This window comes from Chiloscyllium punctatum, chromosome 3, assembly GCF_047496795.1.
Source record: "Chiloscyllium punctatum isolate Juve2018m chromosome 3, sChiPun1.3, whole genome shotgun sequence".
Taxonomy (NCBI): Eukaryota; Metazoa; Chordata; class Chondrichthyes; order Orectolobiformes; family Hemiscylliidae; genus Chiloscyllium; species Chiloscyllium punctatum.
Window position 1 is genome coordinate 142,231,329 of NC_092741.1, and position 26,383 is coordinate 142,257,711.

The 26,383-nt window shown below is 39.3% G+C and overlaps 1 protein-coding gene across 1 annotated transcript in view; it reads right to left on the bottom strand.

Moving 5' to 3' along the window:
- The window catches only part of nol10 (nucleolar protein 10), a 55,222-nt gene that overhangs the window by 26,525 nt on the left and 2,314 nt on the right, over window positions 1-26,383 (bottom strand). Inside the window, exons 2-9 of the mRNA XM_072561734.1 lie at window positions 11,234-11,279; window positions 9,437-9,535; window positions 9,157-9,234; window positions 6,535-6,572; window positions 6,239-6,375; window positions 3,751-3,816; window positions 2,640-2,700; window positions 2,464-2,549 (exon numbers count right to left, since the gene is read on the bottom strand). Coding sequence (XP_072417835.1) covers window positions 2,464-2,549; window positions 2,640-2,700; window positions 3,751-3,816; window positions 6,239-6,375; window positions 6,535-6,572; window positions 9,157-9,234; window positions 9,437-9,535; window positions 11,234-11,279 — 611 coding nt within the window. The remainder of the gene's footprint in view (window positions 1-2,463; window positions 2,550-2,639; window positions 2,701-3,750; window positions 3,817-6,238; window positions 6,376-6,534; window positions 6,573-9,156; window positions 9,235-9,436; window positions 9,536-11,233; window positions 11,280-26,383) is intronic.

The following is a 26,383-nucleotide window of genomic DNA, read 5'->3' on the forward strand; positions in this document are numbered from 1 at the left end:
ATTATTACAGTTCAGAAGGCCATTCTTTAGGTCCACTGTTGCCAAAATGAATATTTCACCAAATGCCATTCTCCAGCTTTCTCCTCGTTTCTTGCATACTGCTCCTTTCGAAAAAAACATCCAACTTCTTTTAGAATGCATCAGTTAAACTTGCCTCTACCAGATTCTCAGACAGTGCATTCCAGACATTAACTAATCAACACACGAAAAAGCTTTTGCTTTTGTTGCCAATTACATTACTTGGTGCCCTCTTATACTTGATCCTTTCATGAGTGAAAATAGTTTCTCCATACCTACTTAGCACAAATCCCCCCGATTTTGAAAATATCTAGCAGGTTTCATCTTAGGCTTTCCTTCTCGAATAACAATCCTAACTTCTTACATCACAAATCAGCATTGACATTCCTCAAGCATAGAATCATTCTTGCAAACTGTCTTCAATGTCTTTGAATCCTTCCTAAAGTGACACCCAGAACTGGATTAACTACAACAGGTGAGGCCAAACTATACTGATACATGTCTAACAAAACCTCCTTGCCCTTGCACTCTGTGCCTGTCAATAAAATCTAAAGGTGCTATATGCTTTATCAACTATGCTCTCAATTTGGCTTGCCACTTCAATGACTTGTGCAGATATTCATTTTGGTCATTCTACTTCTGCATTACCTTTAGAATTGTACCCTTTTATCTATGTTGTTTCTCCATGTTCTTCCTCTCAAAATGAATCACCCGTATGTCTCACAATAAACTTAAATCTGCCACTTATCTGTTCATTCCACCAACTTGTTTATATTCTTCTGATGTACTCACTAGCCTCCTCCTCTGTTTACAATGCTTCCAAGTTTTGTATTACCTTCAAATTTTGATTTGGAGATGCCAGTGTTGGACTGGGGTGTACAAAGTTAAAAATCACACAACACCAGGTTATAGTCCAACAGGTTTAATTGGAAGCACACTAGCTTTCGGAGCGACGCTCCTTCATCAGGTGATAGACTATCAGGTGATGAAGGAGCGTCGCTCTGAAAGCTAGTGCTTCCAATTAAACCTGTTGGACTATAACCTGGTGTTGTGTGATTTTTAACTTCAAATTTTGAAATTGTGCTCTGTATTCCAAAGTTGAGGACATTAATTTACATCAGGAACAACAAGCATCCTAACAGTGACTCTTGGGGAACTCCACTGCAAACTTTGCTCCAGTCCAAAAACCATCCATTAACCACTATTGTTTCCTATCATACAGGCAATTCTGTATCCATGTGGCTATTATCCAGCTGTAACGCACATTTATTCACACGGCTACTAAATTTGTCTCAAATTATTATTTCTATAAGTTTTCTCACAAGAGAAGTTAAACTGACGGACCTGTAGCACAGGATTTATTGCACTGTGCATCAAGTGGAAGTACAGGTGACTTGATGACTACAGGGCCAACTGACTCCCCATCTCTATCATCAAAAAGGTTCGAATACAAATTAGGAAATTAAATCAGTCCAGCAAGCTTCTCATCCAATCAGGAGCCTTACCACGACAGTCCAACCACACCTGAAGCTGTCAAGCAGAGGCCAGTCTTATCTTGGGTGGTCTACAGTGTGATGAAGTTCCAGGTCACACAGCATGACAACCTTTACTGGGGTGTGGGATCACAGGGTTTATCTTGCTGAAATGGAGTCCAAGGCTTGGGTGGTTATTCCCCATCTCTCACTCATGCCTCTAAATAGTGGCAAATTAAAAGGTCACCCTCCAACCTGGTTTCCTTGTTGGGAAAGCAACCATTTTTCTCTGCTGCTGAGAAGGCAGATGGCAGGTTGCCAATGAATCATTTTAATTGCTGCGGTGGTTTGCATCAGTCTTTACGACAGAAGATACTCTGAACCTCCATTAATACCAACGAATATGGCATCACCATCAATGGAGGGGCAATAGAAAACAAACTAATGGGGCTAAAGGCTGATACATCTCCTGGTCCTAATGAGGTGCAGCCTAGGATCCTAAAAGAAGCAGATACAGGATAATGGCTGCACTGGGTGATTTTCCAAACATCCTTGGATCCTGGAGAACGGGAAAACTGTCAATGTGACACCCCCTATTCAAAAAGGGGAAGATACATTGCACCAACTATTTACGCTCTTTCAAAAACACATTTCAAAGTCCACCATCACCTCTGCTACCAAAAAGGACAAGGGCAGCAGATGCATGAGAATATCAACACCGCAGGTTCCCCTCTGAGCAACATACCATCCTGAATTAAAAGTATATAACCACGCTTTCACTGTGGCTGGGTCAAAGTTCTAGCAGTCCTTTTATGACAGCATTGCAAGTGTACACACAGCCCCATGGACTATAGGTATTCAGGGAGGTGCACCTGCACCTTCAAGGCAATTGGAAAATGTAATAGATGCTGAACTCAGCAACGAATCACACAAGTTATGAATGAATTAAAAATATACACATTGTATTGCTTACTCCGTGTCAGTTGTCACACTGCTCAGGGCACAATCAAGAATTCCTACTCTGTTTCTTGTACGTGGATCCCAACATTCCACTTTACCCTAAAATGGGCAGAATATTTCAAGAGGTGAAATATATTTATTTAATGCACAGCATTCAAAAATCAGGAAACTCAAGTGCTTTGTTCTTACCTCAGCTGTTCCAGCAGCAAACAGGTAGTGTGCAGGGTTAATATCACAAACGTTGCTTTGTCTGAGAATATAAATAGTTGACATTACAATGTATTTTAAAACAGCACTTTGTCTGACATCTTGCTACCATATATTATAATAAAATCATATTAAAATAGGAAGAAAAAAAAGAATGCTTTTATGTTTCTGAAAAGCATCAATTATGTTCAGACAATAATCAACTTAATTTCAGTGATAGTCTGCACACCATTTTTCAATTTCAATATCAGCATTCCACTTCCCTCTTAACCTTAAAAGTAGCAACCTTTAAAATAGAAAATGCGTTTCTCTCTCCTTTTCACCTTCTCACATGTTCCCTATTTTTGTTGGGCAATGTTAAACTGTTCTTGACGTATTTTATACCAATTTTAGGAACTCAATACGGAATAGGAAAATGTTACTAGTCTGTCATGTCCAATTACTAGTTCTGGTAATTATGCTTATGATGTAATTTAGTCATTTAATTCAAATTTCAATGTTTTTCTTCTTCCTCAGGCTCAACATGATTCAGATTCAGCATAATCTGCAAGGAAATAGCTCCATCTGGTGGCAGACTTACATAACCTCATACCATGGTTCAAATATAGAAATGTATAATTTCTGTTTTAGCGTCCTGTCTGAGTCAAATTTCAACCTGAACATCTATTTTTATATCTTCATTATCTCTAATCCTACTGTAATTCCTATCAAAATGTCTAACACATCCAGAGTCACTATATTGATTGCTGGCCTTCATAAAACTAAATTACAAGATCCATCATATCCTCACTTCCTTCGTCTTTGCAATTTGTGTGTGTTGCTTTGCTCACCTAATCCTAATCAGTTTTATACCTAGTCTTTGAGCTATCTTTAATAGCAGAATATTTAGTCATTTCAAACCAGGCTCTGGCACCATTTCCTTAAATTGAGTCTTCTTACATCCTTGTCCCTCTCCTGAGGTTCAACATCTTCAATCAGCAAATCTATGCTTTCTCACATAATGGCTCAATACCCAATTATTTAGCTTTGTGAAACATTAAGACATTTCATTGTATTAAAACTTTATCACCATGCAGGTTGTTAAAATACTTACGAAGCATCCATCTGCAGGGAATTTAGGAATCGTCCCTGTTCCAAATTCAACCTGTAGATTTCAGAGCTGCAGGATACACAAGAGTATAACAGCATTTAAAATAATTCACAAAAGGTCTCATTTTCGGATTTATTTAGTTCACTTCTATCAACAGCAATTTCTTTGCCATCCACTCGTGCCTTTAATGTCACATGCTATAGAGGCGTTCTTTTCACAATGATTACAGTTCAGGATAGGCCATTCAGCCCATTTCACCCAACGCTATTCATTAGTATTCTCCCTGTAATCTGGAACATTGATGAATGCAAAAGTTAGTTTAAGAGGATCAATCGAGCCAGCCTATATCAGACTCTCAGGTAGCACATTCCAGTGCATTATTCGATGCATGAAGCTTTTTCTGATATCATTTTTGATTCTTCCATTAATTACTTTAAATCTATGCACTTTTTTTTTCAAATCTTTCATGAGTGGGTATAGTTTCTCCTCTTCTATTTTGTTCAGACATCTCAATCTCTAAATAGGGTCAGAGATCTCTGGAATTCTCTTCCTGAAAAGGTGTTGGAAGCAGAATTCTTGTATATTTTTAAGACAGAAGTAAAAGCTTCTTGTTAAACAAGGAATTGAAAGGTTATGAGGACTAGACAGAAATGTAGATTTGAGGTTACAGCCAAATCAGACATGATAAGACAGGCTCAAGGAGATTAATGACTTATTCCTCCTGATCCTGATACATATGTTTCTGTTTTGAATCTCTCTGCTAGATTTCCTCTTAGACTTCACTTCTCTAAGGAAAACAGTCCCAACATTTCTAGCTTACTTTCATCACTGAAGATCCTTATCTCAGGACCATTCTCCAATGCCTTCATATCCTAGATATCAGTGAGCCTCGGGTGAAGCACTGGTCCACTTTTTATTTGTGTTTAGGTTTCCTTAGGTTGGTGGTGCCATTTCCTGTAGTGATGTCATTTCCTGTTCTTTTTCTCAGGGGTGTGGTAAATGGGATCCAAATCAATGTGCTTGTAGAGAGCGTTCCGGTTGGAGTGCCATGCTTCTAGGAATTCTCGTGTCTCTCTGTTTGGCTTGTCCGAAGACTGGTGTTCCCAGTCGAAGTGGTGTCCTTCCTCATCTGTATATAAAGGTACTAGTGTGAGTGGGTCATGACTTTTTGTAGCTAGTTGATGTACATGTATCCTGGTGGCTAGGTTTCTGCCTGTTTGTCCAATGTAGTGTTTGTTACAATTCTTGCAAGGTATTTTGTAAATGACATTAATTTTGCTTGTTGTCTGTATAGGGTCTTTCAAGTTCATTAGCTGCTGTTTTAGTGTGTTGGTGGGTTTGTTTTCTTCTTCTCTTCGGGGGCTGCCGAAGAGGTAAATTTCCCATTTAAATTAATGGGTTTGTCACAATCTGCAGTTTCGGGCATCCGTGATAGATTTTGGAACATACTCCCCTGCGGGTATGGGGGGACGGGGGGGACTACTGTATCTTCTTTCTTCAACACTGCAATGCTCTCCTTACTCAAGGCTGTCACTGCCACTGCCACTCCCCATGTTTCTTCCTCAAGCACTTTCCAGAGCACATTCTTTCAGGAATATTTAACACCCAGTCCTGCTCTCTGAGCAAGGTCTCTTATAGCCATATCACATTTCCCGCAAGAATCGAAAGCCCTCCCTCTCTTGCACCATCTTTCCAACAACACAAATTTAGTTTATGAACTTTAGTCAATTCTTCACTCAGTTAAGATTCAGTTAAAGCAACAAATTTAGAAAATGCTCTGTGTAAAGAGAATTGCAACATTTTGAAATGCTAAATTTTCATCCATTGCTATTGTTCAAGGGTTAAAGAATTTACAAATAGGCCAGGTTGATCATTCCTCCAATCTACCCAAAGAAACAGACATGGACGAAATCAAGCACATTTCTCAGTGTGATCTTCGTATAAAATACAGATGGATCCAAGCACTGTCAAATTATGGATCAAGTTCAATGGCAATCCCAGTGAAGGATAGTCAACCTAATCAGCAGTATGATAAGAAAATAAGACAGTGGAGCAGGAGTAGGCCATGTGGCCCCGCCATTCAGTAAGACCATGGCTGAGCTTTCTGTGGAATCCTCTGTTTACCAGCCCGTTCACCATAACCTTCACTGTTCAAAATCTATTTGTGCCTTAAAAACCCAGTGTTTACATTTATGTATGGTGAGATACGAAACAAAAATAGAATGATTATAAATCAATGTTCCATTATTGTATGGTGTCACATTGCAGAATTCAAAAGAAAACAGAAAGCATAAAGATTCAGAAGTATGGGTCTACTTATCTTCACAGGCTTGTTTCAACAGCATATATCAAAGCAATTCTTAACATTTATTTACGAAGTCCCCAACAGTATTTTGTCTATGTTTTACATATACGTCCCACATCCTCACAGTGTTAATGTCAATCATCTGAAACTTCTTAAATCCTTAACAGTAATGTAACATTTCCATACCTTGCTCCTACAAAATAGAGATCACATGATGGATAATGATAGGAGAAATCTCGACCAAACTTAGGGATACGTGTCCTATAATAGTGGCCATGCTGTGAATGAAACTCCACATAACGATCACACTGGAGGAATACTATCTGTAAAATCAGAGGAACACTTATTTAAAAAGTGAGAATTGCAGCATAATTACTTGCTATTTGTTTGAAGTGTTTGGAGTGACACATTTACACATTATAATAAATGGAAACTAATAGTTTAAAATACAACCTTAAGAAAACCCAGCAGAATGTACTTACCTTTGAATAATCATCTGATAAAATTTCAAATGTTACAACTGCAAAAGAAAATTGATTATAAATTACCAAATTATGGAAGAATATTGATATAATGAAAGTAAACAAGCTGAAATATACAAAATATACATTCAACAAAGATCAAAGTAAAATGTATAGTTCTTAATTTCAAATGTTTTAACAATTTTGAAGACTATGTTCTTATTTCTAACTCAGTGTTATGAAACTTTCTTTTCTGGGATCATAAACATTTAGGCATCATAAATTTTGTAACTAGCTCAATCAAACACAAAAACTGATATTGAAACAAGCTAAACATGGGTGGTTCGATCCATTTCAAAACATATATAAGAGCCATGTTAATTATTGCTGTTAAATCTTTCCACCCTTCCAAGCTAGAAAATTGCATAGCAACCATCTTATACTTCCAAAACCGCACTGCAACTAATGAAAAGATCTCCAATACTCATATTGTAATGCCAGCTTTCCAACCACTAAACTAAGAACGAGTTAACATAAGGTTCTGTTTGCTGATGTTTTACAAATCATTAAATATAAATATAGTTCTCTAGAAGGCATCCAGAGATTAACCTTCACAATCTCCCACTGTTCCTGGGACTCTTAGTGGATCAACAAATATCACTTTTCTCTTAACTTTTCCCTTCAAAATATGCTGTTAGGGTTGAATAAGGTTTGCCATCCATAATATCACTACATATGACTAAATAATATTACAGCTTTGAAAGATACCCCTCTCTCAGGTGGATTAGCCTCCCTTGTTCAGAGCTTCCATGACAATCTATTCAAACTCTCAAAGTCTGGCTTTACCATCAAATCATATCATTAAGTTTTCCACTTGTCCTAGCTTAGCCTCTTATGGCCCTGCCAGATCACATTCCCACGAAACTCTTAACCATCCAACGGACTTTGCTTCCTCCCATGCTAGTTTCCAAGAGGGTTTGTTCTCCTCAGGTACTGTCTCCCTATAATTCAAACATTGTCACCATATCCTCCTCTTCAAAAAACACACCCCACATGCCATTTTTTTGAAGTATAGTCTCTTAAAATTTGTATTTGATTGTCCATTTGTAGTAACTTAAAAAAGCTTGCCTTGTGTTTGGGAACTTTTGAATTGCTGCATAACTTACAAGATGTTCAAGTGTTAGTAAAATATTTTCAACCTCCTTTTTTCTCTAATTTTTAAAAACATGCTAGTGGCTCCCAAATCCATTTCCATCTTGCCTGCAACATTTATTCTCTTAAATTATGCTTCCACCCTCACCACAGAATCAAAACAGTTCAAATTAATGTCCTTGGTCACTGTGATTAATCCTTTCCTAAACATTCTTCTTCCAAGCCGCTCAGTTGCCTACCTTAAATAGGACAGTTTTGTTTGGTTCCACTTTTCCAATCCAATTAGAATATCTCCAGGAAAGGTTTCTCTTCCTGTCATCAGCTAAGTCTGCAGTTACCCTATTTCTGGAAATCTCCTCCCTTTCATTTATACACTGCCCCTGAGGATAGCACAAAGACATAGGATTTAGTTCCTCAGGAATTTAGCCTATACACATCACTACTTCTTCACCACCTGTTTCAACACCTTCACTGTTTGCAATGTCAGCATACTTCTTTGACATCTAATTCTAAATGGACTGCAACTTTCACCATCTATACCATCCCGTTGTAAACTCTACATTCTGGGCCATTGATTCTGTTTTCTTTCTCACCATCAAAATGTTAAATTTCACTGTAATTGGTGCAAGTTGTCAATTTCACATCTTTGCAAATCACAAAGACTGCTTATTCCATAACACACTATTTTTCCCTTTCTGTCTCAGGCCCATAAACCTCATTAATGCCACTGCCATCTTCATACTTAAGTGATTCAAATGCCATCCAGCTCAATCTACATCATCTTCAGTTCCTCCATTACTTTCATCTTATTCAGTACCAAATCCCAATTTAATTTTCACCCCTATACTTGCTGACCTAAATTGCCTCCAAGAACCACTATTGCCTCAAATTTAATTTTTTTTCATCCCAATATTCAAGTTCCTGCATTGGTCATATCTCTCACTATCTCCGAAATTACCTCCATCCCATAGCACTCCAAGGAGATTACCATTCTTCAATTCTAACCTGATGCTGCCCAAGATTACATTTTAGAACCCCTGGTGGCTATGTCTTAACTAGTGAGCCCCAAGCTCTGAAATTATCTTCTGCCTTCTTCCTTCTCCTGTCAAGACTTTTTCTCAGTCACATCTCTTTAATTACGCATTCAATTAGACATAAAATTAATTTTTTACTCTATCAATTTTTGACCCATTTTGTTTGTGCGCCTTAAAGCATTCTTCATAGCAGAAACCCTATTTAAAAATCATTTGTTTAAAATTCTTAATTCTTTTTGGACAAAATTATTTCAACAACAGTTTTTTTTTAAATGTAGCTGCACAACTAAAAATAGAAGTAAAATAAAAATCAGAGTTTAGTACTGAAAACTTAATATAGCACACCCTACACAATGAAACATATAGCAATGTTAAAATATTAAATTTTCTTAAGTGTGTTTAAGTTAGTTTTATTTAAGCTCCATATTTTAACAACTTAATTCCAAATTTATCCAACCTTCTGAATCTAGGCATCGTTCAAACTTCATGGATAACTGGTACGCGTCATAACATCGAATCCTTGGCTTATATGTGCCTGCAAAGATGAACAGTATTAAAAATTGAACAGCAATAATATTTATTCATTTTCAAAAAATTGTTACTGCATCCCACTCCACAGTGGTTTAAAATATTGACAGATTAAAGCCTGATTCAATAAACCAATTTGGAAGATGACAATCTAAATGAAACAGTTAAGTAAAAGGGCAATAAATAGTTCATTTACAAAAAAAACATACCAGCTGCAATGATATACTGGCCATCTCTTGAAACTTTAACGGTGGTACTAATTGTAGGCATCTCAAAATCTTGTATAAGCTCAATTCTTCGACGTATATCTAGAGAAAGGCAATTTTTTTTGTTATTAGTCATAACCAGTTGATGAAATTAGGAATAAGGTGTTTTCAACTAAGGCACCTCCCATAAAAAGTAGATTAACCCATAGTATTGTTGACATCCTCCGAATAAAAATAGAGACATAAAAATTGAATTGTACCAGAACCTGCTTCAGGTCAAAAGCAACCAGTAAAGGTTTAATATTAAAGATCTAATACATGGTAAACAAAGAAATTTCCATGGTTGGGTTTCATGTCAAGTCTGGAATATTGAGAGATCAAATAGTGAATCTATATGAAACTTTAATATGGCGATAATCAGAGTAAATGCTTACAGATTTGAACTCCACATTTACAGAAGAATTTCATGCAATTGAGAGGGTAAGTAGTACGTAAATGTTTAAATGCATTTGCATTCAGCTAACATAACTTACAAGTAGGAAAATGCTTCAAATTTATGATAGAGGACATTATGGAGTGATTTAACAATATTTAAGAGTATCCAGGAATAAAGGGGAATAATCAGAAACAAACTGTTATAGAGATTGAGAGATCTGGAACTGTATGGAATTTTTAAATTAATCACAAAATTAAATGGTGACTCATGAGAAGGTAGATCAATATACAAGGACGTTAATAATGTTACACATTCATCTACAGATTACAAAGTTGTAAACAAATTAGACCATGTGCTATTATCTGTTATCCATAATATACAGAGTTCTCCGAACTACGCCCTGTTCCTTCTTTGTATACTCAAAATAATTCATAATAATGTAAAAATGGTGCAGACTTGTCAAACAAACATACCAATAAACTATGACCATCAGTTTTTGTATTGATAGTGTAAGTAATTTAGTGGAAAAATTACTGAATGCAACTTGATGTAAATACCTCTAAAATTACATTTATTTTAATTTGGGCATAAAGTTGAAGAAATTACATAGATGACTTCTAAAGCTGCTTTCTAACTTTAGAGGACTGATGAAAATAAGTCTACGCTGGAACTTCAATGTCAACAGAAGAATGAGACCAAACTTCTTTTCATAGGCATAACAACATTGTTCTTTCAGGCTTAGGATTGCAGACAGGTTTAAAAGGCAAGTCTAAATTAGAGCTCTTTGCCACTCTATCTCCCAATCAAAGTTCTCTCTGTTCTTTCATGGGGGCAGATAAAGGGTTGTCGATAATAAGCTAGGGGAGAAAAGGAGCTAAATGGATAGTAATGGGGACTTTATAGTAGTCAAAACTGGATTGGTTGCACTGAAAGCAACCTATTACATGACAGTGAATTCCATGGGCAAATGTCGAGTCCTGAAGGCTGTAAAGTCCTCAAGCCGAAGGGGAAGTGCTCTTCATCCAGTTTGCATTGAGCCTCACTGCAGTAAGCTTGAGACAGAAATGTTAGCAATGGGAACAGTAGCATGTGGATGTGTCAGGCAACTGGAAGGCTCTGGGTAACTTTTATAGACACAACCAAAGTGTTCTGCAAATCGGTCAACTCGTCTGTACATCATCTTCCTAGTGTAGAGGAGACTGTTCTGTGAGCAGGGAATACAGTAGACCAAATTGAATGAGGGGCAGGTTAGGGATGCTTCCATTTTGAAATAGAAGAACATGCAAAAGGTCTTAAATATTTAAAGTTAAAATCTCGTGTCAATATATTATAACAAGACATTTTGTGTGAAGTCTTACACTCACCGACATCATTCTTCTGCAAGCTTCTCTTCTTTCTATCTGAAAGCCACTGAAATGAAAATGCAAATTCAAATACATACAGTTACAGTGCAAACAATAAGTACTGGCATTTTTGGAGAGAATGTGAATGTCTGGCTAAGTTATTGGAAGTTAACCTCTGAAACAAAAACTCAATGACCCTGAAATACAGATTAGGAATGTAAAACTACAAAAGTTCTGCCACCCATGCAGCAGCACTTGTGAGGAGATGCATCGCGAGGACTCAGTTTTTTTGTAAAACTATCAAGAACCCAATAGAAATACCAGGAGCACAACTTTCCTTTTTTTCGAACTCTCTCAACACATTGCTTTGAAAATATTTAGGGGGTTTAAAAAACAAAAGCCCAATATCAAATAGTTAACACAGTACAAGGAAGGACATGTTCCATGTTCTTTTCATGAAAGTGCCATTCTTAAAGTCAGGTGAAAGAATAGATTCACAATGACATTCCTTACTCCATTAAAGTTTTTCCACTGGAAATTAAATAGATACATGAAGTCACATGTACTCTATGTAGCACCCAAAATTTATGATGCAAGTGTTTAAGCAGACCTAATTAAGTCACATCATAACAAGAAAAAACATCTTCACTATTTGATTAATCTGTGAATTGAGTAATGCATAATGTCTCTCCGAACTTTTAGGAAGTATCACCCTTGAGGGCCTCTCTCATATTATTTACAGCAAAGTGGTTAATGATTCAATCCTACTCCAAATAAAATGTTAATAGCTTCCTCTTGCACCCGTATAATAAAACAATTGCTTCAGTCTGAAGCAATTCAGGATCAAAAATGACAAAACTATTGTCTCAATACATGTTCCTATAAATACTGCAATAAAAATATTCTACAAGGCACTGCACATGGAAATCAACAGAAACTCAATTCAGAAGGAAGTTATTTGCTATTATAAGATATGCAAAGTTTTTCTGCAGATTTCCAATGATAATCCATGGTCAGAATTTGCAGTCTCTGAAGTGGAGAATAGCACAATTCACACGTTTTAATGTGTACGTGGTGGAAGATCATGAAATATTAAAAATACGGTAGACAATTAGGTGTTCAGAAGAATTTGTGAAAGAATTTTCAATTGCAGCTGTAGCAAGTTATCTCGTGTAACCAAGTCATGACACATATTGTCCTCACAACTCCCAGTTGAGCCAGAAATTGGCTCCATTTCTTTGGAACCAAATTCCCTCATTCCTTTTCCCTTCAATGGAATTTTTCTTCTTACCTGAATATGATCTAAGTCATGATCTTTTTGTTTCTGGAAAATTTTATTCACATAAGGTATTTGGCTTACTCATTTCGAGAGCACTTCTTTTTCTCCTGCACAACATGTGTCCACCTCTCAACCACTCCCTCAATTCTCCAAGTACGCTATACCACAACTGAAATAAATATATTAACCAGTAACCTAATAGTACATTAGAGCTATTTATTCTCTAAAATGAGAGACCATAAACTCATTGGTCTTGCACTGAAGTTATGAGGGTGAAGTGAATGCTTGATATTGTAGTCAGTAGGCCAGTATGTACATTTCTGGAATACTTACAGATGCTACAAGTTTCGTGTAGGCTGAATAGATAGGGATTATGCTATAAAGAGGTCAATGTATCCTGAATTCAGGGTGTTCAAAACCACTGGCAGTTATGCCCGCATTAAAAGTCAGTCACAGAGACATACAGCACGGAAACAGGCCCCTCAGTCTAACTCATTCATGCTGACCAGATATACTGAAGTAATCTAGTCCCATTTGCTGGGTGAGTAAAAGCAAGACACCTGTCCATTTAATGTATGATTCTATGATGTTGTGCCGCTTATAGAGACTTGGCTGAAACAAGGGCAAGGTTGGCTGCTCAAAGTTGCAGGGTTTTGGTGTTTTTGACGAGATAGAAAGAAAAGTAAAAGAGGTGGAGGAATTGCATTACTAATCAGGGAGAACGTTACATCTGCAGTCAAGAGGGAACATACTGGAGTGCTCATCCATTGAGGCAATATGGGTAGAGGTCAAAAGTAAGATGGGTGCGATCACTCTGATAGGACAACATTAGAGGCCCCCCTTCAGCCACCAAGACATTGAGGAACAAATACGTAAGCAGATTATAAAAACAGAATTGTCATAGTGGGCACCTTTAATTTCCCCAATATTGACTGACCCTCCCTTAGAGCAAGAGGCTTATAGGGAGTAGAATTTAAGTGCATCCAAGAAGTTTTCTTGAAACGGTATGTGGATCATCTAACTGGGGGGGTGGGACATATTCCTCAGGGTGACACGGTGGCTCCATGGTTAGCACTGCTGTCTCACAGCACCTGGGACCCGGTTTGATTCCAGCCTTGGGCGACTGTCTGTATGGTTTCTCTCCGTGTCTGCGTGGGTTTCCTCTAGGTGCTACAGTTTCCTCCCACAATCCAAAGATGAGCAGGTTAGGTGAATTGGCTGTGGTAAATTGCCCATGGTTTTCAGAGATGTGTAGGTTAGGTGCATTATTCAGAGGTAAACAGAATAATAGGTTAGGGGAATGGGTGTGGGTGGGATACTCTTCCAAGGACCGTTGTGGAGTTGTTGGGCTGAAGGGCCTATTTCCACACTGTAGGGATTCTATGATACTGGACCTTGTACTAGCTAATGAACCTGGCTAGGTGACTGGCCTTTCGGTGGGAGAGCATTTTGGAAACAGTGATCACAACTACTTACACTTTGAGATACCAATCAATAAAGATAAGTCAGGACCTTGTGGCAAGGTACTAAATTGAGGGAGGGAAAATTATGTCAGTTTTAGGCAGGAGCTAGGGAGTGATAACTGGGAGGAGCTGTTATCAGGAAAGCGCACATTTGACATGTGGGAATTGTTTAAAAACCTGCTGATGTGAGTTCAGGACTGGCATTTTCCAGAAAGGAGGAAAGACAAGGATGGCAAGTTCAGGGACTCTTGGATAACAAGGGAGGTGATGAATTCAGTTAAAAGGAAAAAAGAAGCATACGTAAGGTTTAGGAATCTAAAATTGAACAAGGTCCATTAGGAATATAAAGGAAGTAGGAAAGAACTTAAACTAGCTCAGCAGGGGAATGGGAACCTGTGATGTAGTCCCAGTGCACAGGCGGACAGGGACAGGACTTCATGGTCACAGGAGTGTGCTGGCAGACAGCAAGCTGGTTTGAAGTGTATCTACTACAATGTCAGGAGTATCCAGAATAAGGTAGGCGAGTTTGCTGCATGGATAGGTACTTGGGACTTCGATGCTGTGGCCATTTCAAAGACAGAGATAGAGGATGGTCAGGAATGGATGTTGCAGGTCCCAGGATTTAGATCTTTCATTAAGATCAGGGAAGGTGGTAAAAGAGAGGGAGGTGTGGCTTTGTTCGTCAAGGACAGTATAATGGTGGCTGAAAGGACTTTTAACGAGGACTCGTCTACTGAGGTGGCATGGGCTGAGATTAAAAACAGGAGAGGAGAGGTCACACTGCTGGGAGTTTTTTTAGGCCTCTGCAAAGTTCCAGGGCTGTGGAGGAAAGGATTGGCAAAACGATTCTGGGAAGGAGTGAAAAGAACAGCGTGGTCAATATGGGTCAATATTTAACTTCCGCAACATTGACTGGAAATGCTATAACTCTAGTACTTCGGTTGGATCAGTTTTTGTCCAATGTGTGCAGGAGGGTTTCCTGACATAGTATGTCGAAGGGCCAACAAGAGGAGAGGCCACAATGGATCTGGTACTTGGTAATGAACCAGTCCAGGTGTTTGATTTAGTGGCAAGTGAGCACTTTGGAGAGAGACCATAATTCAGATATTTAGTTTAGCGATGGAGAGGGATAGGCATATGCCACAGAGCAAGAATTATAGTTGAGGGAAGGGCAATTATAATGCAATTAGGCAAGACTTATGATGCATAGAATGGGGTAGCAAAATGCAGGGGATGGGGGCAATCGTAATGTGGAGCTGGTTTAAGGAACCAATATTGTGTGTCCTTGATAGTTATGTCCCTGTCAGGCAAGGAGGAAGTGATAAGGTAAGGGAACCATGGTTTACTAAAGAAATTGTATCCCTTGTTAAGCAGAAGAGGGAGGCATATGTGATGTTGAGACGAAATGGTTCAGATGGTGAGTTATACATTAGCTAGGAAGGATTTAAAAAGAGAGAGTTAAGAGGAGCAAGGAGGGGACATTAGCGGTCTTTAGCAGGTAGAATAATGGAGAACCCTAAAGCTTTCTATAGGTACGTGAAGAATAAAAGAAGGACTAGGGTAGGAATTGGGCCACTCAAAGACAAATGTAAGAAGTTGTGTGTGGACCCTGTGGAGGTCGAAGAGGTGCTAAACGAATATTTCTCATCTATATTCACTCAGCAAAAGGAGAACATTGTAGAGGAGAAGACTGAGATACAGGCTATTGGACTAGAAAGGACTGAGGTTAGAAATGAGGAAGTGTTATCAATTCTAGAAGGTGTGAAAGTAGATATGTTTACCGGGCCTGATGGGATTTATCAGAGGATTCTCTGGGAAGCTAAGGAGAAGATGGCGGAGCCTTTGGCCTTGATCTTTGAGTCATCATTGTTTACAGGTTTAGTACCAGAGGATTGCAAATGTTGTGCCCTTGTTCATAGAGATGACCCATGTAATTATTGACCAGTGAGCCTTACGTCTGCTATAGGAAAACGTTTGGAAAGGATTATAAGAGATAGGATTTATCATTATCTAGCAAGCCACAATTGAAGATAGTCAACATGGTTTTGTCAAGGGCAGGTCATGTTTCACAAACCTGAGTTTTTAGAAAAGGTGATCAAGCATGTGGATGAGGGTAGGGCAGTTGAAATGGTGTACAGAGACTTCAGTAAAGCCTTTGATAAGGTTCCATATAGTAGGCTTTTAGAGAAAATTCGGAGGCATGGGATTAAGGGTGATTTAGCAGTTTGGATTAATAACTGGCTTTCTGTAAGAAGGCAGCTAGTTGATAGAAAATATTCAACCTGGAGTCCGGTTACTTGTGGTGTGCCACAAGGATCTGTTTTGGGACCACTGCTGTTTGTCATTTTTATAAATGACTTGGACGCAAGCATAGGTGGATGGGTTAGTAAGTTTGCAAGGGGAGTGGTGGACAGTATGGAAGAATGTTGCAGGTTACGGGGGACTTGGATAAACTGAAGAATTGGGTCGAGGTGGCAAATGGAGTTCAATGCAGATAAATGTGAGGTGATTCACTTTGGGAATAACAATAAGAGGAAGGCAGAATACTTGGTCAATGGAAAGATTTTTGGTAGTGTGGATGTGCAAAGGGATCTTGGTGTCCATGTACATAGATCCCTGAACGTTGCCACTCAGGTTGATAGCGCTGTTAAGGCGGCATACAGTGTGTTAGGTTTTGTTGGTTGAGGAATTGAGTTCCGGAGCAGTGATGTCATGCTGCAACACTGGTGCGGCCTCACTTGAAATATTATGTACAGTTCCAGTCGCCCTATTACAGGAAGGATGTGGAAGCATTGGAAAAGATGCAGAGGAGATATACCAGGATAATGCCTGGTCTAGAGCGAAGGTCTTATGAGAAAAGGCTGAGGGACTTGGGTCTGTTCTCATTGGACAGAAGGCAGCTAAGAGGGGAATAAATAGAGACAAACAAGATGATCAGAAGATTAGATAGGGTGGACAGTGAGCGTCTTTTTCCTAGGATGTTGATGTCAGCTTGTAGGAGGGGGCATAGCTCCAAGTTGAGGGGTGCTAGTTTTAAGACGGATGTCAGAGGCAGCTTCTTTACTCAGAGTGGAAAGGGCGTGGAATGCCCTGCCTGCCAACGTAGTTAACTCAGTCACATTAGGAGCATTTAAACAGTTCTTGGATAAGCATATGGATGATGATGAGATAGTGTAGGAGGATGGGCTTAGGTCGGCGCAACATAGAGGGTCTGCACTGTATTGTTCTATGTTCTATGAACTCAAGCAGGGAATTAGGAGAGCAAGAAGGGGCCATGAAATTACCTTGGCAAATAGGGTTAAAGAGAATCCCAAGACATTCTGTACCTATATTAGAAACAACAGGATAACTAGGGAGAAGGTAGGACCACTCAAGGATAAAGGAAATCATAGAGATGTAGAGCATGGAAACAGACCCTTCGATCTAACTTGTCCATGCCGACCAGATAAACTAAACTAATCTAGTTCCATTTTCCGAGTGAGCACATGTTTGTGCTTGGAGGCAGAGGATGTGAGTATTTTGCACCAGTATTCACCTAGGAGGAGGATATGCAATAGTGAGATTTGAGTGGAGCATGCTAATATGCTAGGGCATTTTGAGATCAAGAAAGAAACTGTGTTGGGTCTCTTGAAGAGCATGAAGGTGAATAAGTCCCAGGTTATTGAGCGGGGCAAGGGAGGAAATTGTTAGGGCCTTGACCAAGGTCTTTGTATCTTGGTTAGCCATCTGAGGGGTCCCGGAGGACTGGTTGTTCCACTATTCAAGAGGGGAAATAGGGATAATCAACTGGTGAGTCTTATATTGGTGATTGGGAAGCTATTGGAGAGAATTCTTCGGGATAGGATTCACAGGCATTTGGAAAAAGCACGGCCTAATTAGGGACGATTGGCATGGCTTTGTGCAGGGCAGATCACATCCTACTAACTTGATTGAATTTTTCGAGGAGGTGATGAAGGCGTTGGATGAGGGTATAGCAGTTGATGTTGTCTACTTGGATTTTAGTAAGGCTTTCGACAAGGTCCCTCATGGTAGGCTCATCCAGAAAATTAAGATGCAAGGGGATTCATGGTGAATTTGCCATGTAGATTCAGAATTGGCTTGCCCTTAGAAGGCAGAAGGTAGTGGTGGAAGTTTTTTTTTCAGGCTGGAGGTCTTTGACTAGTGGTGTTTTGCAGAAATCTATACGGTTTGTGATGTAAATAAATGACTTGAATGAAAATGGGCGGGTTAATAAGTTTGCAGACGATACAAAAATCAGTGGAGTTGTGAATAGTGTAGAAGGTTGTCAAAAGATACAGCCAGATATAGATCAGTTGCAGGTTTGGGCACAGAAATGGCAGATGAGAGTTTAATCTGTGTAAGTGTGAGATGTTGCACTTTGGGAGATCAAATGTAAAGGAAATTTATAAAAGTTATCAGCAGGACTCTGAACTGCATTGATATACAGAGGGATCTTGGAGTTCAAGTTCATAGCTCCCTGAATTTGATCACACAAGTCGATAGGATAGTCGAGAAGGCATATTGCATGCTTGCCTTTTACGGCCAGGGAATTGAGTACAAGAGAGTCAGGATGTCACATTGCAGCTTTTAAGACTTTGATTAGGCCACACTTGGGAGTACTGCATTCAAACCTTGGCACCACATTACAGGAAAAGTGTGGAGTCTTTGGAGAGGGTGCAGAATATGCTGCCTGGACTACAGGATATCAACTATAAGGAGAGGCTAGAAAAACTCTGGCCGTTTCACTGGAACAACAGAGGCTGAGGGGAGACTTGATAGAAGTCTATAAAATTATGAGATACCTCAATAGGGTTGACAGTCAGAATCTGTTTCCCCCAGAGTCGAAATATCTAAAACCAGGGGGCATGCATATGGATGAGGAGGAAAAATTCAAATAAGATGTGAGGGGCAAGTTTTTTTTGTACACAGGGAATGCACAGACAGGCTGGTGGGGGCAGATACAATAAGAGCATTTAAGAGACTTTTGGATGAGTACATGAAATGTAAGGAATGAAGGGATATGGATCAAGGGCAGGCAGAAGGGTTTAGTTTAATTTGGCACCATGTTTAGAACAACATTGTGGCCAAAGGGCCTGTTCCTGTGCTGTACAGTTCTATGATTCATTTTCATTTTAGTTACAAAGAAATGCACAGGCAGTTACAGCCCATTTTTCTTTTGTTAGTCTATGACTGCATTTTACTAAAGACATTCCACACAATGGAAAAAAAAGAGAACAGAAACCTGTCATGAATGAAAACACATATGGCTTTATGTCTTCCTCCGTGATCAAAAGGAACATAATATCGGATGTAGAGATATACTGTTACTCAAATGAACTGTATTTTCCCTTGTAAATTTGTCAAATACTCACTGGCTTGCACAATATATTTGAAGCATGGTATGCAGTTTAGACACCAATAAATCAGAAGGTGATTCCAAGCTTCAGGGAACCAAGTTATAAAAAACATTTTTTGCTGGAATAAAGATTTGTAGGAGTACTGAAGAGAAGAGAAGATCACATTCTTTAAAAAGAGAGATACGCAGGCCATTTCGTTCGGACAAAGTATTAACTTTCCAATTCTGTAAGATTAAAAAGAGTTCAGGCATGCAAAAAGGATGGTGGCATTGTTGGAGAGAATGTGAGACAAAGTAGTTAACACCAGATGATATTATTTTCTAATAGGAACAAGATCAACACCAGTTGAAAAGGTGGACTGGGGGTTGAAGTTATTAAATGAATGGTTTAAATCACATAAGATGAAAGAGAATTTACAGATCTTCACTGGGGTTCTACAATGAGATGGCCATGCATAGATAATAGGAAGAAAGTACAGCTGATGATGGACAGATATCCACATTTTCTGTACAAGTCCATTGAAAGAAATGCTGAGCCATTGTTGTTGAGATAAAATAGCACAGCTCAGGCTAGTTATCAAGACACCCGAATGATTTGAATGACAGTTGCTATATGTATTAACTCACTAAACCTTCAAGGTAGCACCAAGTTTTACGGAGTATTTTATTTTGACACTTAAAACATAAAACCGGCATATAATTATAAACAAACTAACTCTCACAATGTAAGTATTTTCAGATTCTGAAGGATGTTGTACCAAGTAAATAAATACAAATTATTAAGATGTGATACAGACCAGGTGCAGGCAGATGAGATCAGCTTAGTGTTATGGTCGGCACAGACCAGGTGGGCCGAAGGGACTGTTCCTGGGCTGTACTGTTCTCTGGTCTATGTTTACACATACTATTTTACATGCACACAAAAACTGTCCACCAAAAAAGTTAAGAACAAAATAAATCATATTAACTTGGCTTACCCAATAAAAAGATTTGCAGTGTCTGTTTTAGGTTATGCTATATTGCAGCTTCAAGACATGCATAAGGTCTGCTGGGAATTGACAAAAATAAACATGAATGCAAAAAGTATGGATATAGTCTGCCATCAAATGACAGTGGAGCCACTGACCTTTGCCATTACTTACGCATAAATGGCATCAGCAAACTCAGGTCAGGCACAGCTGCATGGTTAAAAACTTAAATGACCAAATGTTGCTGACCAAAATGTGCTGATCCATCAGTAACATCATTGAACATCTATGAACATGCATTGAAGGAAATGAGGTTGCTATATTTGCATCAGAGGTAGGACTACAATCATTGAAAGTTATGCCCATTTCAGTTCAAATAACCCTTAACAAGGTTTTTAATATGGTCAACTTCTCTGGCACTGAAAAATGACTACAAACTTAAAATTTTCCCCTCTTTTAATCCAAATTTAGTTCTTGTTTTACATCTGATTTGACACTGAATCACTCCACTCTAGCTGATGCCTCCTCCCAATGTCCTCGCAGTTAGTTTCAGTATCCTTCAGTTTCATTAGTTAAGGAAATTTATGGTAACCAGTTCCCCCAGGTCACCCATGCCTGGTATCCTTCAATGAACTTTTCACTTTCAGCCAAGTTGCCATGAAAAATAATTTAAAAGCTGCTGTTAGGTGGGTCTGCCACAACAAATTATATTCCCATATATGTTTCAAAGAAAAATTACTACTGAAACTGTAAAAGCAGAATAGACAAGCATGGGAATTTGTGGAAAAAAATTGCCAGACATTCAATAGATCACTTTTTTTTTGCTTTTTATTCATTCACAGCACATGGGTATTGCTGGCCAGCATTAAATGCCCATCCCTAGTTGCGATTGAGGTAGTGGTGAGCTGCCTTCCTGAACCCCCGCAGTCCACATGCTGCAGATTGACCCACAATACTCTCAGGGAGGAAATTCCAGGATTTTGACCCAGTGACAAAGAAAGAATAGAGTAGCTCAGATATCATAAAATTTATCCTTATTGTTGTTGGGAAGAAATTAACTACTCAGGTGTACTGAAGTAGAAAAGGTAAATCAATGTAGTTTCTTGAAAGTGACAGAATCACGCTCTTCAAACTTCTGTTTACAAGACCATTTCTTAGGAGATGACACAGGATGGGAAAATTTTGCAAACAGAAGAATTGGTATATTTACAGTCCTGAGTCACAGCAAGTGAGTTTTTTTTGTTGTGTATGGTTGGAAAACCATTAGTGTTGACATAATAAACTCAAAGCGGACAACGGACTGAAGTTCTGCAAACTTGGAGAGGATTGGTCGCACCATACTGTAAGCCTTCCTCAATTACCACGATTCTGTATGGCTTTCTCATTCAAAAGGAAAAATACTGGTTTCTTTTGTAGCCACTTGCATCAGTTGACAGGTATCACATAACATTGAAAGCTGCAAGTGGAGAAATAAAGTTATGCTTGTATTTCGCCTTCTACTAGCTTTTGTCTTTGTTTGGGGAACCAATGACAAGATGCAACTAGTATGGAGCTGGAGTTACATTATCCTGCTGAAGTATACAATTTTAAAAGTTTTTACATTGAAGAAGAACTTGGTACTAGATACCATCTAGTGAGACTACAGCATTGGACACGAGTGCTAACAAAAATACTCTTCAGTCAGGCAAGTAGTCCCATATGCAATAGATCAGATTAATGTTATATAGCACTACTACATAAGTAACTGTCAAGGGGGCAAGAAAGCTTCCCTTAAACTTAAACAAACGTTCAACATTTAGCTCCAAGGCGTTGGAGCAAACTGAAGCAAATGGAACCAAGTGAAAAACTCTTCATTGAGCAATATCATACCCAAGAGTTAATTGTGGCCTTGAGGAGAGAGATCACAAATTAAAGCTTTAACTAAATTGTCTAAAACACAAAGTGGCTACAAGAACAGCTCAAATTTGGAGCATTTTGGGACAACAGGTTTGGAATCTGACTCTTCACCGAGATAGAATGGTGAAGTCAGGAATCTCACGAACAGGTGCAAACTGCAGCATAAGATGTTCACAGACGAATCCCATTGATTAACATCTCCAACACTTCTAAATCCATTCTTCTACCACTGGCTCATTGTGACTGTGGTATTTGCAGCAACTCACCAAACATTTTGTGACAGCACCTCACAGATTCACAACCTTTACCAAAAAGGATGAGGAAAACAGAAACATGTGCATGACAACAATGTCAAGTTCCACACTCATTGAGTTGAACTTATATACTGTCTTTTCATCAAAATCCTGTAGTATACCTTGTATTAAGAACCAGACTTTCCACAATCTTTGCACATCAGCCAGGAATGCACATTAATAATTCATTCAAAATAGCCCAGCCTGCTCACAAGGTCATTTTCCTTAAATTATGCAAAAGACCATCAACAACTTGATGCTAAGTGGTTGAGGTGGTCAAGTAAAATGGGATGAATTTTTTAAAAAACACAAACTAACCGTGTATTTGAAAAATTACAGCAATCTGATTACAAAGATGAGAAAGGAAGATGCATCTGTCCTATCCCAGAAAGACCTACCCAAATACTCGAATCTCAGTGAAGAGTCATCTCATCTCCATGCAAAAGCTTGTGTTTAGCTGATACGAGTGCAATCGATTTCTATTCAGCAACTTTTCTGTGCACTTCTTCAATGTTATTTGCTGCAGTTAATGTCTCTTCCCCATTAAAACAAATCGCCAACTAAGTCCACATTTAACAGGAGTTCCACAAACTCAGTTTTCAACCTTGAAGAAAGTCTTGCTGCCTAACCCCTTTGCAGCCTTCTGGAGTTTACACGTGCACAGTGTGATCACACATAACTTGAACAGGCCACTTCTCCCAACTGGTCAAAAATGTGCTTTTGCACTCCATGAGTCACCTCATTTCACCCCAGTAACATATTCATTCACCCGCGTGTTTTTCTAATTTCCTTTTAAATGCAGCCGTACCATTCACAAGCATTCTATGCAATAAGAAATCTTACATTCTAACCAATCTCTTGAACTGTCCATTGACTTTGCGACTCATATTTAAGGCCCCTAATTATTGTAGCCAGGAGTGCAAACATATTTGCATTTACTCAATCATACAACTTCATATCCTAAAAGGCCTCATCAGGTTCCCCTTCCTACCATGTCTTAGTGCCAAGCCTATTCAACCTTTACAAATCAAGTTGCGTGGACAAGTATGATTTAACAAAGAAAAGCTAGCACAAATTTGCTAAAAACAAATTAAGTTCAAACAGCTTGATTTAATTTTTTTTTGATTAGACAACAAGGAGATTGATGAAGATAATGATTTATATAGTAAACAGATTTCCACAAAGAGCTCACAAATTGCCACATATTAAGCATATCGAAGTTCAATTGCATATGGTGGAAAGGATGGTGGCATAAATATAAAGTTGGTTTAGTGACTAACTGAGTTATGATGAATGGTTGCTTTACAGACAAGTATTAAAGATTGCAGCTCCACTAGGACTGTAGTAGGACCACTGCATTCCTGAAGGAATTTTCACATTTTGGTCGATCATATCAGTAGGTCTGTCTAAGCTCTTCAAGAGTGCTTTGAGGACTAAAAAGTTTTCACCACACAACCCCGGGCATCTGCAGCTGTGACTGCATTCCAAATACAACGATTGTTTTGCGAGTTTGATGTTCAAACACACAAACGATATGTGCCACTCAGTGGAGCTGTGTTCGAATAAAAGAGGATGCTACCGTTAGAACTCCTTTCTTGCCACCAAATTTGGAAGACCTTGCAAAGACATCACTTCAATCCGTTGAGGTGACTGTTCTAGGTCAATCCAAATCTCTTATGCATGTAGAGGTGCAGGGATATGATGACTCATCCTCCGAGCGTAGACAGCTCTCCACAAGCTTAACAACTTTTCTGCCTTCCAATTCTACACAAATAAGGGCCATAAAATGTTGGAGATTACAGGATCTAGTGACAGGGTGTAATGTTTAGGGAATAAATTGCACTATTGCCCTGGACGTTAATGTAATATTAAAATGGTTAAACTGCACTGTCTTCCTCCAGAAACTGAATGTTGAAAGTGGGTGGGACGACATTCTTGCAGGAACGCAGATGACTCCCACTTCATGTAAGCAGTAATTTACTACTACTCTCCAACTATTATCAAATTAAACTCTCACTCAGCCCCTTCCATTCAGAAATACTTTCACAGCCATCCCCAAGCCAATCAGGTTCGTTTGCGTGATCATCCCCGATACTGAAGCATATCACACCTGCATTGTCTGGGGAAGGAGTGGCGCCTGATCTAGTTTGCAGGGCCGTCCTGAAGCTAGGACGTATCACACCTACATTGTTTTTTTTGAAAGAATTCCTACCGTTTGGAAACAGACCCTTCGGCCCAACAGATCCACACCACCCTTCAAAGAATATTCCACCCAGACTCATTATCCTACATTTCCCTCGACTAATGCACCTAACATATACATCCCTGAATACTATGGACAATTTAGCATAGCCAATTCACGTAACTTGCATATCGTTGGACCATGGGAGGAAACCGGAGCACCCGGAGAAAACCTACACAGACACAGGGAGAATGTGCAAACTCCACACATACTGTCGCCAGAAGGAATCGAACCAGGGTATCTGGAACTGTGAGGCAGCAGTGCCACCCCTTGGATAATCACAGAGTCTGGAAATCGTCTGCATAATGATTCCCTAGGATTAGGGCATTTACATTTGAAGCCTTCAGGAATGAGATAATGAGAATCCAGAGAGAGTATATTCCTGTTTGGGTGAAAGGAAAGGCTAGTAGGCAAACGGAATGCTGGATAACTAAAGAAATTGAGGGTTTGGTTAAGAAAAAGAAGGAAGCATATGTAAGGTATAGATAGGATAGATTGAGTGAATCCTTAGAAGAGTATAAAGGCAGTAGGAGTATACTTAAGAGGGAAATCAGGAGGGCAAAAAGGGGACATGAGAGAGCTTTGGCAAATAGAATTAAGGAGAATCCAAAGGGTTTTTACAAATACATTAAGGACAAAAGGGTAACTAGGGAGAATAGGGCCCCTCAAAGATCAGCAAGGCGACCTTTGTGCGGAGCCACAGAAAATGGGGGAGATACTAAATGAGTATTTTGCATCAGTATTTACTGTGGAAAAGGATATGGAAGATATAGACGGGAAATAGATGGTGACACCTTGCAAAATGTCCACATTACAGAGGAGTAAGTGCTGGACGTCTTGAAACGCATAAAAGGGGATAAATCTCCACGACCTGATCAGGTGTACCCTAGAACTCTGTGGGAAGCTAGAGAATTGATTGCCGGGCCTCTTGCTGAGATATTTGTATCATCGATAGCCAGAGGTTAAGTGCCGGAAGACTGGAGGTTGGCAAATGTGGTGCCACTGTTTAACCAGGGTTGGAGGATTTGAGCTATAGGGAGAGGCCGAACAGGCTGGGGCTGGTTTCCCTGGAGCATTGGAGGCTGAGGGGTGACCTTATAGAGGTTTACAAAATTATGAGGCGCATGGATAGGATAAATAGGCAAAGTCTTCACCCTGGGGTCGAGAAATCCAGAACTTGAGGGCATAGGTTTAGGGTAAGGATATAAAAGAGACTTAAGGGGCAACTTTTTCACACAGAGGGTGGAAGGTATATGGAATGAGCTGCCAGAGGAAGTGGTGGAGGCTGGTACAATTGCAACATTCAAGAGGCATTTGGATGGGTATATGAATAGGAAGGGTTTGGAGGGATATGGGCCAGGTGCTGGCAGGTGGGACTAGATTGGTTTGGGATATCTAGTTGGCATGGACGGGTTGGACTGATGGGTCTGTTTCCATGCTGTACATCTCTATGACCCCATCTCAGACGATGACCTGGGGTAACATGGTTATTGGGGAGGGGGCACGCAGAGAGAAGAGTACCGGTGATAAAGGGGATGTGTTTTCTTTGTTCGGGGCCTCATTTTGACTCGACTTCGCACAACCAGCAAAGAGTGTCAGATTGAATAAGTGATCGTCTGAGTGTTGGTTGCGAGAGACGAGTGGGCCCACAAGGTAAGTTTCACCTTGATCTCT